This window comes from Onthophagus taurus, chromosome 1 (genome assembly GCF_036711975.1).
Source record: "Onthophagus taurus isolate NC chromosome 1, IU_Otau_3.0, whole genome shotgun sequence".
Lineage (NCBI taxonomy): Eukaryota > Metazoa > Arthropoda > Insecta > Coleoptera > Scarabaeidae > Onthophagus > Onthophagus taurus.
The window spans coordinates 31089652-31110021 of record NC_091966.1 but is presented as its reverse complement, the minus strand read 5'-3'; the positions used below and the strand labels follow the sequence as shown (position 1 = coordinate 31110021).

At 30.7% G+C, this 20370-nt stretch overlaps 1 protein-coding gene across 1 annotated transcript; it reads right to left on the bottom strand.

Moving 5' to 3' along the window:
* Positions 1–12: 12 nt before the first annotated feature.
* Positions 13–15749, bottom strand: LOC111421191 (putative fatty acyl-CoA reductase CG5065). The gene is made up of 7 exons (XM_023054339.2): positions 15563–15749; positions 7732–7957; positions 2752–3256; positions 2498–2696; positions 680–919; positions 326–583; positions 13–269 (listed from the first exon to the last, which is right to left on the bottom strand). The coding sequence occupies exons 2-7, from the start codon at positions 7930–7932 to the stop codon at positions 104–106; spliced, it is 1569 nt and encodes a 522-aa protein (XP_022910107.1). The 5' UTR covers positions 7933–7957; positions 15563–15749; the 3' UTR covers positions 13–103.
* Between the last annotated feature and the right edge of the window lie 4621 nt (positions 15750–20370).

The window sequence follows — 20370 nt, the reverse complement described above, 5'->3', positions numbered from 1 at the left end:
GTGAGCAAATAAACAATTTTTATACAAACAAAGGTATTCTAATAATTAATCATGTTTTCACCATAAAAATATAAAATATTGCGATTAAAACATTTTTTGAGCTTTAAATACCTTGTTTTTCAGAGAGAGCTTTACTTAAAATAGGTAAATTTTTAGCGTATTCCCGAAAGATTTCCACTAAATACTTTACAGTATCAGAATAAGACCACGCCAAGCAAAAGAATCCATACATAAGCAATAGTTTGAATAATTTGTCCACCACGTATAATCTAAAAATAAAAAACAAAATAAATTTTTCGCCACATTTTATCAAAACGCTTATTACATTCTAAGTTGAACACGACATCTTCCTAAAGACTTCAAATTTTCTTTCATTGTATATTGACGGGCTCCCAAAATGCAATAAACCATATATTTATCAATCGGATATAAATGGTAATCCATAGGATATAATTCTTTGTCTGTGGGATTTAACTCGTTAACCAATGCTAAGAAATTTTCACTTTTAAATTTCCATTCTCTCGTAGTGAAAAATTGTAACAATTCTAAACCATCATAAATCTTTTTTTGTATTCGAATCATACTAAAAATTATAATTGTGGATTAATTTAACCGCCACCAAATCGAGTTGTACGCAATATTCTGCGGGATAAAAGTATCATTTTTTTGTAATACTTACAATCTTTTTTGTCGAAATATAAACATTAATCCATCAATTAAAAGTGCTGGTAACCAATGAATAAAAATAGTCCAAAAGAAATGGACGTAATAATTGGACTGTAAAGTACCGTCTGGGTACCAAACTTGCATTTCAAATGGGTAATCATAAAAGTTTCGTCTTCCAACGTTCAAGACATCTCCCCAAGTTAATTTTAAAACGTCATCGTTGGTTAAATTGTAAACAGGTACTTCTTTGGGTCTAAAACAAATAATTTTTATTTATTTATTTATTTTTTTTATTTGTCTCAAGTCGGTACAGAAACAGGTCGAACCCAATAACACTGTACCACGAACAACCAGTTGTATACTAGTTAAATTACAGTTCACAATAATAATAATAATGGTATAAAAGTGAATCAAAAGGAGAAAAATAAAACTAAGTCTAGGTGATATAAATATCACATATCAAATGAACGACCAAGGCAACACACTACTAACTGCAGCAAAGAGCGATTTTTTAAACTTGGCCCAACACTGTACTTACTCTACACATTCGACCTTCCTTAAATACCAGAAACTTTAACAGCTACATTTGCAGACGACACAGCGATCTTGGCTGTTGCAGAAAATGAAGTAGTTGCAGCAAATAAGTTTTTGCTAAACAATTGGCCTTGAATTCAGCAGAAAACTGGACCAAACGATGGCCAATAAAATTAAATACAAATAAATCGACATACATAAACTTTACTGAGCATAACTTAATAATAAGGAACTTAATATTAAATTTAGACACCTGTATTGGCTTTTTGGCAGAAAAGCTACGTTATCACTAAGAAACAAGTGAAGAACCAGAGAAGATAGGATATACTGAGTATATTCAAACAAGTTTCTCTCAACCTTCTTTGATTTTAGACTTAAGGGCAAAAAATAGACGTGCTTAAACCGCTTTCTCAAAGACTTTCCTAAATGCTCGCAAAATATATATGGGGCGGTAATCAGATATAATACCACGGTCCCCAGAATTAAAAATGGGAAGATTAAAATCCCGCTTCTACAATGAAGGAAAGACCCATTACTAATGAAGCGTTAAATAAAATAATTAAAAGAAGGGACAGAGAGTGTGAACATTCCTTGATTAAAATTGATGGAATACCATCACTACCAATACTGTCAGTAATCCTGATGCTCATCAGGACCTCCTCAACCTAAAACTTGTCAAATTGCATCTTCCACAATCCACATTCTGCTGGATTGGAGAAGAATCGACAAAAACTGAAGAAAAGAAAGTATTTATTATTAAATAATTTTTAAATTATTTAATAGAGTTTACGTTATAAACTAATAATCTAAATCTAAAAATGGGCATAAATTCTTGATTACATTGAGATTAATTGAGTTCATTAAAATTAATTTGATTAATTCCACATACTTAGTTCATTTGCAATTTTCCAATGTATGATTATTTGATTGCGTAATGAGAACGAACATCATTGCGTGTTAAATTAAATTATCATATTGAGTTCTGAGTAATTATATTGCACCGAGAGAAAATTAACACTTTAAAATACATAAAACGTATTTTTCGCCGATAACTTTTTAGATGAAATTAATTTTTTTTTTATAACATTTCTAAAATATCTTGTCATATACTTTTTTTATACTTATGAGCAGTGTAGTATATCTATAATATATTTGAAATGATGTTATAACGTATTCATTTTCATATTCAAAACAAAATATAGTGTAAAAACACAGCTAAGTAAATTATAAGACGTATGTGATGGTTTTTGTGCGGTGGTTTTTTGTTCATTTATAATATAATTTAAAAGCATCTTACTTTTCTGGTGCAGAACCTAATTTCCAAGCAGCTACAATAATAGAATTGATAGCAATGTCAACAGGAACAACGTGAGCACTATTTTCAGCTTTACAATGCATTGTTCTTAAAACTCCTTTTCCACCAGCTACCAAAATTCCAATTGGTCCATTTAAACTATCAACCCAACCAGGAACTGGTTCTAAACCAGCTGGAGTAACTGCAAAATAAAAAATAATTATGCATAATCCAAACAGTAAATATTAAGAAATTACCAATTGATGGTCTAACAATACAAACTCTCATATTTTCCAATTCATTTGCAACCAAAGATTCAGCCAATCGTTTACTGTAAGTATAAGTATTTGGATGAGGTGCAATTATACTTGGGGTAGCTTTAACAACAGCTTCGTTTTTCATCCATTGAGTCATTTTGATAACATCCCTTGGATTATCTGGCGATTCGTAAATTTTTTCTTCGAATACATCGAGATCAGCCGAGCAAAACGCAGTACTTAAATGAACGAAGGCGTCTAAGTTTTTAATTTTTTTAGCCAAATCAATGACCCTTTGAGTACCGGATGTATTCATTTCTATCGCATCCTTTAAAGTAGCCTCTAATTTTAACGTTGCGGCAAAATGAAAAACGACGGAAACTTCGTTAACAATTTTGTTGACATCTTCGGGGCTTAAACCCAAATTTTCACTTGATAGATCACCGTTTAGTGGGATTACTTTTGATAATAAATTTTCGTCTGTTCCTTTAACTCTTTCAAAAGCCTAAAAATAAAATGAAAAATAAGATAAATTATAATGATGTTTTCGTTATTTTCCTTTAATTTGTTTCCACCTATAATTATTTTGTAATTAATCAGTAACGAAATTGCATAAAAAAAGCTGCAAGTTTAAAAAACAAGTTTCAACTTTCTACATGAACTTGAAATATTGACCCTTTTTTTATTTAAGTATCACAACACATCAATTTTATTTTTTTTAACTTAAAAACATGGGAAATTTTCCATACTTTCACTTTTTTTCTGGGTTAAAGGGACAAAATCGTTTTCGTAAATTGGTAACTCCTAAATAATTTATAAATACTTAATCGATTTTATAGTTTTTAATCATTCTGAGGTAATCTTAAATAATTTGTATATAATTTCAAATGAATATTATTATCATTTAAACTTTAGATATCACCTTGTAGAAGTAATTAAGCAGTTTTATCAGTTTCAATATACTGGGATATCGTTTATGTAATTGCAGATATAAAGAAATAACGGAGAATACTTGTTCATGAAAACATTCTAACTTGTAAATAACCTCCATTTAATAAATCTTGTGAAATAGGTGTAATTTTATTTCATTAAATCTATATATTTTTATCGAAATAATTGGTCACTTAGTAATTACGGCAATAACCTCAGATTTAGTAAATAAGTAAATAGGTTGTTGTTTTCAAGATGATCGCAACTTTGAAAACAATATTAAAAAACAACTAACATCATTTTTTAAGATAATTTGTTTGGTTTGATTCAAAACGATTAAGGAAAAAAAATGCCAAGATTGAGATCGATAAGCCAACCAAGCTAGTCTATTTCATTTGATTGCTTTATTAATCAATACGAACGAAAAGCGTCGATGAAGAGAAGCGAGAACTGCAGGGTTCGTTAGGCAGCAGAAGACCTTAATAACCATCATTTTCTTGCAAGTGTCGGCACTGAACTGATACTAAAAAAATATACTACGAAAATACACAACTATACTACGAAATTCTAAGTTTTTTTGAATTTGTTGCAAGGTATTGGGCATTCTTACATCATTCGTCGCAGTAATTTTAATATGTCAGACATTCTTATCAATTTTTTTATTTACAAAATAAGAAAATAATCTCTTAGGAATATCACACTTTCATGTTAATTCAGTTGGTACGCTTGGGAAAGCTTTGCACTAAGATTATTTCCTAACAATTTTCTATAAGTCTTGTAATGTACAACTCATGTTGTTTTGAAGTCTACTAGACCACAATGTTTACATTTGTAATTTTCAAAATTGTGGTCGTCTTCCTTATTGTTATTTTAGATCGATTTCGCAGCAGGCAAATCGCGAAAGGACGTGGCAAAACAGTTACCTGGCCCAACCCAACCCAACCCAACGGAGAGATTATTGACAGATTCCCATTCTATCTGACTCACCCTATAACAACCCTTGAATTTACATGCTCACTGTAGATTTATAGTATAAGTTATAGTGCAACACATCTTAGTTATTCCGGAACATGGATAGTCACAATTTCGATGCTGAATAAAAATGATAAAAAGGTGATAAATATTTCTGCTATGTTAATAAATTTGAATTCAGAATCTAATTCTGATAATGACTCCGACATGTTCGAAACTTTATGTGTTGTGAAAAGTGCTTGTGTACTACACAACTATTTACAGAATTTTTCAGCTGAAATAAGCGAAGACAATATAATACAAAATATGCAAGAAAAATGCGACCATTTTTATTACACAACCTATTCCAAAGTCCACAGATTGCTTCTACAATTAGAGAAAACTTTGCTGAACACATTTACTCCACAGGTTTGACTCCTTGGCAGAGAGAAATTGTTATCAAAAGAAAATACTGAAAGTTAAGACAAATGAAATAATTGAGAACAATAAATTTGAATCATTTAAGAATCGATGTTAAATAGATTCAATTTGCACTTACTACAAAAACCTGAAAATTCCAGATGTATCCACTTTTATGGAAACATTTAATTCAAAAATAACTGTTAGCTAAGGAAATAGGCATATTTTTCTAATACTAGCTAGCCTAGCAATAGCAGAAGTTTCGTCGGTTTTAGAAGCCTAACAGAGACATCCAACTTTAACTCGAAAATCAGGAAGTTTTAGCATCGTTCTACAATAGATTTTTCTGTGAAAATCATTGCCATATGGAATAGATTGTAAAATATTCGTTTATAACGATACCTTATTTCAAAATTATAACTATTATGTATAAACGAGTGAATCACATAGCATAAACTGCTTTACATTACAATTAAGTGGCTTTACTGTTTACAATTATATGCTTACTGACACGCTGCCTTACAACTTGTGAACGGAATCACATTCTCAGTTGATCAATAAGTGGACGAACAAGATATAATGGCGGCTTTGAATGTTTTTAAGAAAATGGTAAAAAATTTGGTTTGATTTTATCTTCTCAGAAACATTTAATGAAATTTGGAAAGTAAGTTCTGATCATAATAGAGTATGTATTGAGTAATGTAATCTTCCCTTCCAAATTACTTAACATATCCACTATCTTTTTATCTCGCTGATATTCTCCTAAAAACGAATAATTTTTGGATATTATGCTGTTGGAATTAAATCAAAGATACGAAAGTCTTTCCAGAGACTACCTTTAAAATTTGATTAAAGAATCATCTCCTACAATTTGCAAATGTTAAGCAAATACATTCTGCATACATAGATTCAGTGATAAACACAAAAATAGCATCAATTTTTTGCGAAATTTCATTTATTAATTTTCATCGTCAGTCGCTTTTCGGATAATATGTAAATCATCATAACTTGCTAATATGCAATTTGCTGCCCTATAACATGCCTTTAATTGTGTAATTTGTTATTTCAGCCAAAATATTATACAATGTAGTTTCAAAAAATTACAAGTCAATAATCTCATTCAATCGGTATGAATAGGGATAGCTTTTTTAACAGAATGCAACTGTATGTCTTCTATCGTAAAGAGAGTGTTTTGAATGTGTCAAAGTGATTGTGTATTTATAAAAGAGATTATTTGCTGTAGATAGCTTCGTTTGTGAATCTTCTTATTTTGTTACAAACTAGCTTAAACAACGTTATTACTTGATCTATTAATTATTACTCTATATATAAAAACATTTTTTCAATTTTATGTCTAGCAGTTACCATATCTTTCGCCTTGTTCGTGATGACAACAATTACATTTTATGGTCCCAATAAAACCAGCCTGGTAACATTGGAAAAATTGCAGTAATAATCATTGGTAGTTGTCAATCACATAATTTATTACTATTTGATGACGAATGTTGGTTTATTCATCGCTAATAATACAGACACATTCAAACCTTTTTGATTTCCTTAATATTTAAACTTGGTATAACATTTATCCAATACAACAGTGAGTTATTGATAAATCTGGTGGAATCCTTTTCGATAATCATTAGTTCTATGTTTTGGCATAAGAGTCTCTAACATAAGTCTCCCACAACATTTATATTTAGCTTTCTGTTATCTTTTTGAAACATTTCCAAATGACCTTGTACGATATTTATATAAAAACGTTAAAAATGACTAAAAGAATCCCTTGAATCCAATTGTAGAACCATCGTAAACGCAGATCGTTACTTTCAGAACATTGTTATCAATGGATTAGGTTAGGTTAAGTAATGCTGCAATCATGTTTTCAACATGTTGTTTTAGAGCTGAGATAATACTTAAACACTTTTGTTGTTGTATTTTTATCTTGAGGGTGGGAACTTTCTTGAAGTGCCTTTTAATTGTATTCCTCGTTGCATTAGATATTTTTTTTTTATTTGATCTAAACAATTTTTTTTTTCAATAAATTTAGTTTATAATTATATTTATAATAAGATGACATGCTAAGGTTAAGGAAAAGAATTAGGAATTAAGTATTCGATGTCAATTGTATGTCACGTTAAATAACAGGCTTGTTGTGGTCTTAAGAACTGTGAATACAATGAATTCACAATCTAATAAATGTCTAAAGTGTTTGATTGAGAGATAAATTTCTAACAACTTTCTGTGAAAGGTAGACCATTGATACATAGATCAATAATAACACCAAATTGATTTAATATCTCGAATAAAATTATGAGATGATTTAGGTATTATTGTTAACTTTTCTTGTGATAAGAAAGTTATCAAGGTAAACAACAATGAAATCGATACTTTTGCGACATCGTTATCTTATTAACGACAGACTTCATTGGAATATTTGAGCTGCATTCCTGAAGTCGAAAACATTGTGGTAAATTCGAATTCGCAGATTTCTCAACTGCGATTACAGAGTTGATTTAAGTTTCTAAAGTAAACTGCTTTTAAATAATTATTTGTTAATATGATGAAGTAATTTTATGTTCTCTTATTTCGATTTAAATTGCAACGTATTGCCATAAACAATTTTTTGAATTTGTAAACATCGTAAATAAATAACACACTTTCTCTTTATTCTCAACTTACCGGTAACTCCCACATAGCTTCGAGCCTCTTCTCCATAGACTTTCCTCGTTTCGATCTCATAAGAACATATAAAGTGTCCACTTCGCGACATGCAAATAGTAATTTTTCAATAAGGACTTTACCCATAAAACCAGTTCCTCCGGTTATAAAAATTTTTTTACCCTTGTACCAATTACCAATTACACTTTTGCTAAAATCCATCTTAAGTAATCACTTATTAATTTGTCTGGAATAAACAAGTTTGTTTCAGGTTAATAATTGCGCATGCATCGATTAGATTAATAATAATAGTAATTACAAAAATGATAGAAAATTGAAAGTAATAGAGAGATTTTCGCTTCCAATTTATTTCTAGTTTATTAACGGCCTCAATTTAAAAAATACTATGTGTACACATCCCAATAAACTCAATCAGCGATTCATATTATTGTTGTAATCACCGGGGAAAAGATTGCTTACGCTTTCACTTTATTATAAAGAATATGGAAAAGATTAGAGGAGATTTTCTTTGCTGCGGTTTCGATGTTACCTTTCTAAAATGCATCAGCAGTAATCATTTTGTAATAATAACGGAATTGCATTTTCCTTCTTCCTTTTTAACTTTCTTTAGGTCTTAATTGATTTTTAATTACCCTGTTACATTTCTTTTCTAGTTATCACAATAAAAGAATATTCACGAAAATGTTCAAAAATTTTTATTATGTATAAATTTAACACCTTTCGTTTAGATAAATTGTTTTACTAAGCACCAAACAGTGCAATGAATCAATATTTACTTTTTCATTAGATAATGTTTATTTAAGCCCGATGTATGCGATGTTCAAAAAAAAAACTTCATAACCGTGTTAATTATGCTAAAAATAATTCAAATTGAAATTTAAATCTTTAATTAACTCAATTTAAATTAAATTTAATGATTATTAAATGTTATACAACTTGATATACTTTCAATATCTTATTAGATTTATTAAATTATTCTTATTAATCGTTATTATTAGCCAAAAAACAAATTTAAGTCTAACCATTTTTAACGATTTTAATGGTTACATAACGCTTTTGAGTGTAATTTACATACTTTTAATCCCAAAATAACCAAATCATGAACTTTAAGATTTCGTAGAAAGTTAAAAATTGTTCAAAACAAAAAAAAACTAGAAAAGATCACGTCCTTGATTTCATCTACAATAATAAAACACCACGTTTCGTTTCAGTCAACTTCCGCGTTACGTTTTGAATAAAAAACTCAGAAATCTGACACTGCTTTAGGCTTCGCCAAGTGAAAGCAATAGATTAGAGTGTTTTGTCGACACTCTAATAGTAAAGAAATAACTAAGAGTACAGTTATTCATCAAGAAAACGTTTTTTAAAAAACGAATTATCCAACGAAAATGAAAATCAATTTTATGTAATTCATTGCAGTTTTTTTGTTATGCAACGCGAGTGGAAAAATTTTATCTTCGCAGCTTTTTTTAACAACAACAATAACAAAGCTCTTAATCGCACCGATTACGGGTCAAGCTCCGTTTCCACACGCATTGCGAACCGCATTTGGTACAAGTGAAAGTATATAAACACACTGGGGACCTGCTTAAACTCAAATTAAAAGAAAATAAAAGGAGCGAAAACAATTTCGAGAATTTTTCGCACTAACATAAACTTCTTTAAATGGAATTAAAACAATTTGAAACAAATTTATTAAGGTTTAAATTACCATTTTAGTTTAGTTTTATGTCGATTTAAGATGTACTGAAACAATCTCTTGAGTTTTACGTAATTTTGAGTAATTCAATTTTGGTGCTTTTAAAAAATTTTTCCGGATTTTAAGAGATTCAGCGACTTTCAAATTTTTTTAACACTCGGTTCATAAAGTCATAGCAATCTTCCTTCATTAATAGAAAGTTAGTCACCATCATCGTTAGACTGCTTTGGATGTATAATAGGTGCCGCTTTCCTGTTTTGATATCTCTCCTCACAAAGTGCTCAATATGTCATTATCAACACATTAAAGTTGAGTATAGAAGAATCTATTCTTAGGACTGTCTTATTTATTAATAACTTCATTAGTTTCTATTACTTCGTTTAGTCAAAATGTAATTGAAAAAGTTCAAAGTATATGAAAAACAAACTAATTTGTTCGAAGTATACCCAATTCAGATGAAGTCAGGGCATGCTATTAGAACTTGTAACACAAACAATCAAGGCATAAGTTTATGATAAATACAGCCAAGTTTGAAGATTTAAGTCTTACGACTTTATGATTACCATTTTGTTGCAAATTCCACAATGAAATCGATTCCACCTGATCTGTGAAAGATTCTGGCAAGTTAACATCTGTAAATGATTCTAGAATAGCGTAATATGTTGTAACCTAACCAGATCATACATACACTATTATGACACATCACAGGACATTATTATCGCACAAATCATGGATACGAAGACGTTATCGATAACTTCATTCATAAACATTGAAAAACAAAAATAGACGCAGAAGAGAGAGTTTGGCGTCTAAAATCAAAGATCTTTCTAAAGTCAAGCAACACCAGCAATTCAATGCAGCGTTTATCACAAGCATATTAAATATCATGTCTAATATCATTAAAGATTAAAGAATCCCGCCAGGAAATCGCAATTACCAGCAATATAACGACAGGGAGACTCAATTAGTCCAAAGCAACACTTTATAGCAAATATTTTTGCATATTTGCTTGGTGACACCCCAGTATAAGAGATATTAAGAGAGATAGAGAAAAAATATGTTCAGAACGACCATGAGTAAAATCGATCACACTTCTTTTCTAGAAATCCCATCTTTAGTAACTTTATAATATTAAAATTATTGCAAATTGAGCCGTATCGGTGGATTCGATCGAAAAACTTCAGACTGAAATAATGAAATTAGAAAGACCACTACAAAAAGAGCTCATTTTGAATGATAATTCTGCTTCATCAAATCAATACTAGTTTGATTTATTACTATCATAGATTTTTAACGTATATCTTCCTACTCATTTCTTCATTTTTCCTTCTCTCTCTTCTGTCTCTTCTTGATCACTACATTTCCTGGAGTCTCATTCCCAATATAAACGCGGCTTTATAAATCTTTCTTATGACTAAGAGTTTCAAAAATTTTTCATATAACTTCTAGATTCCATTTAAATGCCTCTATTCAAAATTAAAAAGGACAGAAACCATTTCGCACTTTACCTACTACAAGTTCATTTTACAATAGGCATTCCTGATACGATTAACAGTTACTTTCAATATTCATAAATTCAAGCTTTTAATAATCAAAATACGATTAACTCCAAACGATATTAAATTTAATTTTTCGATATTAAAACGAATGAAGTCCTATTACAATCCCTTACATATGCCATTTGATTAATTGTTGTTGGAAGATTCCCTTTTCCGAACGTATGACAAACGGTCCTCATTGCCCCTTTCTTAAAAGTCAAGAATCCTACAGCAACTGTTAAATTGCCTAATTATGGTGATTTTGAAAGTAAAAGTGCAAACATTTAGTTCAGGTTAGAAACAGTAAAAAAGTAAAGGTGAGAATCTTGCAAAAAGCAGATTTACCTTCTAAAAGTGTAAAAGTTCCAATAATTATTCTAAAATGAGATTTGTATGTCGCAGTATCTTTTAAAGCATATCTATTGTTGATCGGTGATTTGACAAGCTTCAATCAATAGAAATTTATTTAATTATTGTGATATCTGCGAATCTAACAACAGAAGCTATAATAGACATTAATTGCCAGGTATAACTCATTTTAAATTCTTGTCTAATATATCCTCTATTAAACGACTAGTGGTTCGCACGAGACCAACGAGACGAGATTTTCATAAAGTCTTGTCTCGCCGATGAACTAATAAGTCTTGTATAATAAGTGTATAATAAGTCGTTTCTCGTTTCTCGTACGAGAGTCTGATAAAAGTATCGAAATCTCGTCATGCATAATCTTATTGTCTCAGTGCAATAAGGAATACTTAAATACTTGCTATAATGTAAGAGTCGGAAGAGAGAATCAGCCCTGTCGGTCGCAAATGATTTTGTTTTTCACCCAATCGTTTAGGCGTAACAAACATCGTGCAGATTTATTATTAAGGCGATTTCGATGTTTTCTTATAGTTAATGCAGCACGTGAGAATAATTTTTCCGCCGGGACTGAAGTAGCCGGTATGCTTACAAGATCTCGTACCATTAAACTTAAAATAGGAAATACAGAAGCATGAATTTTCCACCATTGTAATATATCTGTGTCTTTATTACACCGAGGCATAGGATTTACTGCATACAAAACATCAAAATCAATTACAAAATCCGACTTTTCCGCTCTAGAATCTTCTCGTTCCTCCAATACCGTTACTTTCGAACGCTGGCCTTCTTATTGATGGAAATAGGCTTTGTATACATTTTCAAATTTCTGGATCGAAGTCTCTTTTAATTCTTGGCTCCATCTTCTCATATCAAAAACTTCTATCTTATGCCGCGAATCGAGAATTAAAACTGCAGCATAAATCTAATTAGTTTTACGATAATGCTTTAATATTTTGTCTCTCCCAGCCTGAAAACTAACAATAAGTTGCTCTTCGACCTCGTTTCGATCTGCCTTTCGGTTCCATGCAAATATTTTGCTCTCAATATTATCTATTAGTATATTGATACATACAACCACCATAGGTAATTTGACGTACTTCTCTCCTCCGAGTTTCTTGGAAAGTATTTGAAAGTTGACTAGTAATTTATGCACTTCTTCTAGCAGTATCCATTCTTTGTGCTCAAGAGCATATGGTTTTAAATCAACAACCTTTTGACACAATGCACCAAGTCCATGTCTACCTTCAAGAGGTACTTTCAACATATCATTACTGGATATTATTTGCAGAAATACTTACCTGCGAGACTCTCGTACGGGACGTAAGACCTCATGCACGAGACGCGGACCAATGAAAGTCTCGTCTTGTCTTGCCTGAGTATCGTCTAAGTCTCCGCCCGAGTAATGTCTCGTCTCGAAAACAAGACGAGACCATGCGAGACTCTCAAAAACGAGACTTTCATACGCACCACTATCATCGACCCCTGTGACGTTCAGCGTTTTTTGGGTACATCTTATTCAATCATACTCATAGCTTTCTTGCAATTCGCGAAACCTGAAGGATTTAGAAGTGTTCTAAATACTAATGATTTATTACAAAATGTAGATCAATTGAGAATTCTATAGACAGAAAGTAAACGGAAAAATGAAAGGGGGAGCAATCAGGAGGTCTAGATGCAAAGGAATTTGATAATGTTTACAAACGAAAACATTAAAATTCATTGTTGTACATCAATGATATATGTATATTCTTGTGCAATGAGTAGAACACTTAAAAATGGCTTTTCTATAATATGCGGTGTATATGTATAACCTGTTATATAATCAATATATGCTTTCAAGATGCAAGGTTGATAGATACAGCCGAGGTCAGTGTAAGTTTCTTTATGCAAGCAGCAACAGGATTTATGGAATGGTGTTTTGTGCCATTGCCCAGATCTAGGAAAATTCAGTCTCTCGCCGTTTATTAATATAACTATGTTATATGAAGTATGTTTTTTACTGTAGTCTACAACAACATATATTCAGTATTCATCTAGAATGACAAATATAGAAATAGAGGCTCATGTGGAAACCTGTAAGAATGCCTCACATGACACCTGTAAGGATGTTGCCGATAATAAAACGAAAGAAGAAAAATAGTGTCAAAGAAGTTAGAAGGAAAACACAAGAAAATCAATATTCATAAAGTGCGTTTAAAACAATTTTTAATTGTACTATTTATGAAATCAAGTTATAAAATAATGATAAAATGATATAGCGTTTGAATACATAAATAAGTTCATTGAGAATGCTGACGTATTACAAGAATTAAAGGCGAAACATGTCAAGGCTCAAACTTAAAGCTTAATGAATTTCAAATACAAGTAAAAGTTCAACTAGCTGTAACGAAAATAATTTTGAACACAAAATTGTTGCCAACGATTTTTCGAATCATGTTAGAAGTTCTACAACTTTTTATTTGAACAACTCGTTAGGATTATCTGCTTTAAATCTGCAAACTAAAATTTCAAAATAAATAATTATAAATATGCTAAATAGAGGGTCAATTAGAAATTGGAATATGTTTGAGACAGACAATGGTTCGAAGTTCCATGATTTTTATTTAGGACTATCCTGACAAAATGTCTACTCGATCTATAAATTGAGAACAAAAGATTATCGAAGTACACAATTCGATTACTTGAGTAAATTGTATTTCAACAACAGCTGTAAAATTTCATCGTGTATCTCATTTACAAATATGTTGATTTGACAGCCCAGCATTCCATATATCCAAAACTGTTAACAAGTTGGTCGACTTGACTTATGATAATAAATGGTATAGAGACCCGTCGACATCTGCCCAGAAATAGTACCTTTACACTTTTGGTTCACATTTGGTTTTGTGGTTAAAGGCATTATCATGACAGACTTCAGACTATATTAATTTAGTCAAATAATTGTTAACATTATGCACAAATAAAAGATAATATGTTTGGAATGCATTTTTCGTTTTTGGACAGATTGAAGATGAATGCACCGAGCCCCATCATTAAGCCTACAATTTCTGTTAGTTACAGTATATAAGACGCCTTGATAAATCTAGAGATATCGATCTCCATGTCTTGTCAACCTCCTTGTTAATAATTCATGTGCTGCATTTACACTCATATCTTAGGTGCTGTACCATCTCCCATCATGCTAATTCCTGGATTTTTTTCCTGTTAGGAAAGCTACGTTTTTCAGTAATATAATACATAATATGAAAGTTGTACATTTGCAATACCAACACAAGCAAGAATTGCGACAAAACTCACATTACAAGTTGTAACACGAAGTAATAATGTTATTAATAATGATATTGAAAGACGAATAACTCTGGTATCGTAGCTTGTGATAGCAATAAGATGCTGATTTTGTAGATCTGACCATTTTACAATTTAGAAATTTAAGACACTATGTTATAGAACTTCTTCTGAAATATAATCAATAACTAAATAATAAATGCAAGAAGTTATCACCTCGAAAAGTTATTATTTTTATTACAAGACTATAAACTAAATACTATGAAGAAGATTAAAACCATTTTAAAAGGCTTCAGATTATATTAATCGGTTATAGATGCAGTCATAAACATTTAAAATGATTTTAAGGCAATCGTAGACGATTTCTAAAGTTATTAAAGTAATTTTATTGAATTTTAATTAATTGAATCGCTTAATCAATTTGTTTTTAATCGATTCTAAAGAAATTTATGGTAATTTACCACCTCTAACAGTTGTATTGGATTTTAAATGATTTAAACCGATTATGAACCGTTTTGATCGATTCTAAACGATTTCTTATAATTTAATCGGAATTATAAACAAATTGACTCTTTTCAAATTTTGATTAAAAAAAATGTAGACGTTTTTAACTTTTTTTTGTTAATTAAGAGAAATGCAAAATATTTCATTGAAATATTCATTGAAACACGAGCGCATTTTCTCTTGCACTTCGTTCTAAAATTATTTGCAAACTTTCACTTTCATTTCGTATACAAATCAGAATAATGCAGTAAATATTAGATGCATAAACGAGAGAGCTAACACTTGGTCGTCGCTGTTGCAACGTCCTTTTAAATGTTGACAGTTAATTACAGTAAATAAGACCACCTGCTTTGTACGAAAATCTCTCTTTTAATTCATTTTCAGAAAACCGAATTTTAATTTTTTTTAATAGTTAATTAATTCGTGAAAATCTTCTTACCAAATTATTTTTTATGAAGAGAATCTGTTTTAAAACGAACTTCTTTTGATGCCTTGGTAATAATATAAAAAATTGAATTGTTTCGCACTTCACGTTTAATTCGAAAAAATATTCTGGTAAAAGGTGATGTTACCAGTTCGCCGTCGAATTGTAAACTGAATCACTTTCGAACGTTCGTTTTGCTATTAAAGCTGCCACCGGACGTACAGCGCTATTTTGTATTCCTCATCCTTCCCCGATTGTTAACAAACCATTTACGAATCGCGTCATTATCATTTTTAACGTATCTGAAAAAATCATAAACATAGGCTAAATATGTTAAAATATTTCGTAGATAGCTAATAAAAATTCAAAGAATTCTAGGTTTTACACTTTGTAGGTAATATTTATATAATTATCTTTTAATGATACAATTCAAACACGTAACTTTCTACGCAAATAACTTCTTTTAACGTAGAATTTAGTTAGCATTTATCACCTTAGTTGCTAATTGTTTAAAATAAGATCAAACAATTTTGTTTGCGACGAAGTATTAACAGTTGGCAATCGCCATCCAAAGGGTTAATTGAGCAACAATTAATTTTTTCCACTGAATGGATAATTGGAGAAACGAAAGGTAAATTTGAAAATAAAATGATTGGAAAAGATTGTTAGGTATTAAAAACGATGGATGGTTTTTGATAATTAACGTGTAATTTTTTATTAAAATTCCTATTAAGAAAATCGTTGAAAGGATCTAAACAAACAGGTAATAGAGTCAAAGCGATTTTATTTCTAAAAATACTTTTGAATAAGCTTTCATATCCATCACATTACATAAATTATATACCGGGTAGTATTTATAAAAAAAATATATTACAATTTATTTTAATCCTATGTTTTTTTACCCATTAAATTCAAATTAGCCCAAATTATTAATTCAGAAAAAAAAAATTGTTAAAAGTTAAAAGAGATTTGTGCAATTTGATTATATCATGACTTTGGACTTAGATTTTTTACATCATAACATATCAATTTATCTAGGTACATCTGAACAATTAAAGATATTGCGATTTTTTTTGTATTTGTTTATTACAAATTTTAATAAATAGTAATTGTTAATTGGCCGCTAATATTTGTTTAATAAAACTTTATAAAAATAAATACTTAATAAATTAATAACTTAGAGATTCCACAAATTATAAAATTTTTAATTATTAGTGCCAAAATCGATTTACTTAGCCTGCACTAGGTATGTGAAAAAGAAATTTATAACAGTTTTAAAGCAAATATTATGGTATATTGGTTGCATAACACAATAAGGGGTTAAACACTTTTTCGAAAGATGCACGACTTAATCCGAAAGTTTCTAGTTCTAGTGTTAGTTCTAGTTTTAGTTTAATCTATATTGTTGCTTTCTTCGTTTAATTATTTTTAGTCTTCATTATTAGCAAAAATCATTTCTGAAACCAATAGTACCCCTTTATTTTGTGAATAAAATCATCAAATACATAGGAAGTACTTACACCCTGAATTGAACGTTGTGTAGTTAGCCTCGCATTACTTTTCAAAAAGGGTTTGAAAATGTGGGAGTACGTTAATTTAAGGTAACTTTCCAAAAGAAGTACGTTGAAGGAGTAAATTAAATAAGTTTGCAAGAATGAAAGACTAGGGTGGGAGTAAAAATATTAATCAATAAAATAATATTACAAAATCAAAATCTTAAAGTTATATTATAATAATAATAATAAGAGTTTATTCTTCAACAATACCTACATATATGCAAAAACTGTATTAATGCTAATTAAATTTTAAAAAAACAAAAGAAAAATAATAATAATAAATGTTGAACTGTTCTTCCACCGCAACCTTAAATTAAAAAAAGCTATCAAAACAGGTCAGAAAATGCCTAAAAAGAACTTAAACCTAAGGTTTCGTATTATTCCTAAATTATCGATCTTAAAGAATCAAAATTTACATCTAATGCTATCAAACAACATAACATAAATTTAATAACCCTCCGAGATGTTCCTGAATGTTAAAATCACTGCATGTTGAAAAGGTAATCAAACAGCAAACATTTAAACGCACGGCCACGCCTAACTTTTATATAATCTGGGATAGAGTTGTATAGAGAATATACACTGTAGGTAAAGGATCGCTCAAAAAGGGTGGTCCTATGGTTAGGAGGATTTATAACATTTCTATTTCTGATATTGACACTATGCAAGTCACCTCTAAAATAAATCTTTTTAGCTAAGTAAGGTGGATTGCGACCAACAATCATGTTATGATAAAGTGTATCACTTACACTTTTTAATACGAGACCTCATTATGACGTCACAATTCAAATTCGTACTTTTCCACTGAATTTTTTGATAGATTGGTGTTTTTTCTAACTTCACAACAAGTCATTTTCCAGTGTTTTTACAGATATTACCTATTTATCACTGCTCCAATAATCAATACCTATTGAAAATATTCTTTGCACCAGTGTATTTGTACCGTTGCGTAATTGCACTGGTGTAACTTCCACTTTTTCGTTTCCCCATTCATTAGAGTATGCACAAAATACAGAAAAAGTTTTGATAATTCGTTTTCCAAACATGTTTTTCAAAGTTTGAACATTTTTCTAAAACAAAGCTTACAAAGTTCAGTTAATTCAAGAACTGAAGGTAGGTCGCTGAATGCGCCATACTACGGTTGGAAAAAGATGAGTTTATGTGTGCCGTATTTGTGGTATAAAAGATCCATATGTGGCAATTGAGAAACCAATGCTCCCCAAAATGAGTAACTGGTGTGGAATGTAATCCAAAGACACATTTTTTCTTTGAAAATGACAGAAAATGGCACTAACAGTGAATGACGACTGTTATCGTGCCATGTTAACTAATTATTTATTCTCTACGATTGAAAAGAAAGACTGCCCAAAATTTGATTTTAATAGAATTGCGTCACTGTCAACGCTACAATTGACATTTTGCACCCTATTTTAGAAAATCGCATTATAAATCAAAATGGCAATGTCAATTGGTCTAGAAGCTGCGCTTTGACTCCTATGGATTATTATTTTTGGGGTGCTATTAAGGACACATGTTATGCCAGTTATTCACTGATGTTAGAGGCATTAATCTTGGTAAAATAGTGGTTCAATTGTTGAGTTGGGTTGTGCCGAACCGAGCTCTGTTTGGTTGGAGTTCCGGGTAGGGGATGAGCGAATTAGAACAGACGGCTGAAAGAATCGTAAATAAGATAGCTGACCGGATGCAAGATATGGGACTAGAGCTTGCTCCAGAAAAGAGGCGGTAATGATAAAAAGTAGGTGATTTCTGAAAGAGGTATAGAGTACCGTGAGAGGTCATGTAATAAGTACCAAGAAATCCTTGAAGTACTAGGTGATGATCGGGAAACATCTGAGATGGACCCAACAGGTCAACATACGGTCTAAACATCGACAAGTGCGGTGATATGGTCACACACTTAATGCGCCTGCAAAAGGAACTGAAGGGATTGAAGGAACTTGGAACAAAGCTGTCAAGAATGTAGAACACACTTTTATCATTATGACAGATGAAGAGAAAGGGCAGTAGAAACAAATGCGAAAGAGGGGAAGATAATGACTTCAGAGAAAAACATCGCTTGTTGGCTTTGTAAAAAAAGTTATATAGGCTAAGGAAAGAGAAGAGAATTTCCGCCCGCCCGAATGCGTTTTGTTTTGAGTTTCTTCAAACAATCAAGGAAGCCATGCGGACCAGCTAAACAGATATTATGCAGGGAAATGGTAAAATGCTTATAAAAAGATGAGTACAGCGTTGCAGGCCAAAGTTTAAAACGCGTAAGCGTGTTTCCCGACCTCGATAGAAAAAAAGAGGGTTTGATTGGTATGGGGTTGAGTTGGGTACGCGTTTGGGTTGCGTTCGCGCGTTGGATTGGGATCGTTTGGAGTTAAAGCAATCTACACCACGGTTTTGAATATCCGAGAAACTTATACTGTATTTCATAACTTCACAAAATCCTTTCAAACTGTAGTGGCTAAAATATAAATATATGATAGGTTTAAGTTTTCCATAAACATTATTAGTAAGATACTAATTCCATGTTGTTCACCAAAATTTCTAGTATACACCAACAACGCAATAATTTTAGAATTTAGATTATTTAATATAACAAATAAAGTTCTGATAAAATATCTAAAGTTTCTCCTTCAATAAGCTGCAAATTATATATTTTTAGACTGATGTTACTTTTAAAAACAAAATATGTGAGTAAAATTCGTTGTGGTTTGATGCATCTAATAGAACATAATAATATATATACAAATGCGATGGATGCCAAATCTTTTAATAAGGTTTTTCCGCAATACTCTTTTAATACTCCAGTTGTCCAACTCTCATTTGTTCTTGCACAAGAAAATTTAGTATTAACAAACGTTTTTAGCAATTTGTTAGTACAATCCATAATTCTCCAGTTTTCAAAAATTCTGTTAATTTGCATGTTGTTCAGTATGTCAGTTATGCCACATATTGTATTTAGATCTTCCTCCTAACTAAACTTTAGGATGAATATATCTACAGGTAGTTCATCCATTTTCAAGTTCTTCATTTCAATTTCTTATCAGCTGAATGGTTTTATATCCTCTTCTTTGCAAATCTCTCATTATTTCCTGAAGTAAACCGTCAATCATTCTGATTGGTTTTTCTTGTACCAGTAATACGAAAGTTTATTCGTATTTAGTCTCTCTCTTAGAGCTCTGCATTGACTACATAACATTCATAGCAGTTAATGAGTTAATAGCACATATTTAAAAGCATTTATCATTCAGTTGTTGC

What these genes read in the sequence shown, in the direction of transcription:
- LOC111421191 (XM_023054339.2), bottom strand. Translation starts at nt 7,932, where the DNA reads ATGGATTTTAGCAAAAGTGTAATTGGTAATTGGTACAAGGGTAAAAAA. An exon ending in TTAGGTTCTGCACCAGAAAA is followed by an intron (nt 920 to 2,497) that starts GTAAGATGCTTT and finishes TATTTGTTTTAG; the next exon opens with ACCCAAAGAAGTACCTGTTT. An exon ending in ATATTTCGACAAAAAAGATT is followed by an intron (nt 584 to 679) that starts GTAAGTATTACA and finishes TATAATTTTTAG; the next exon opens with TATGATTCGAATACAAAAAA.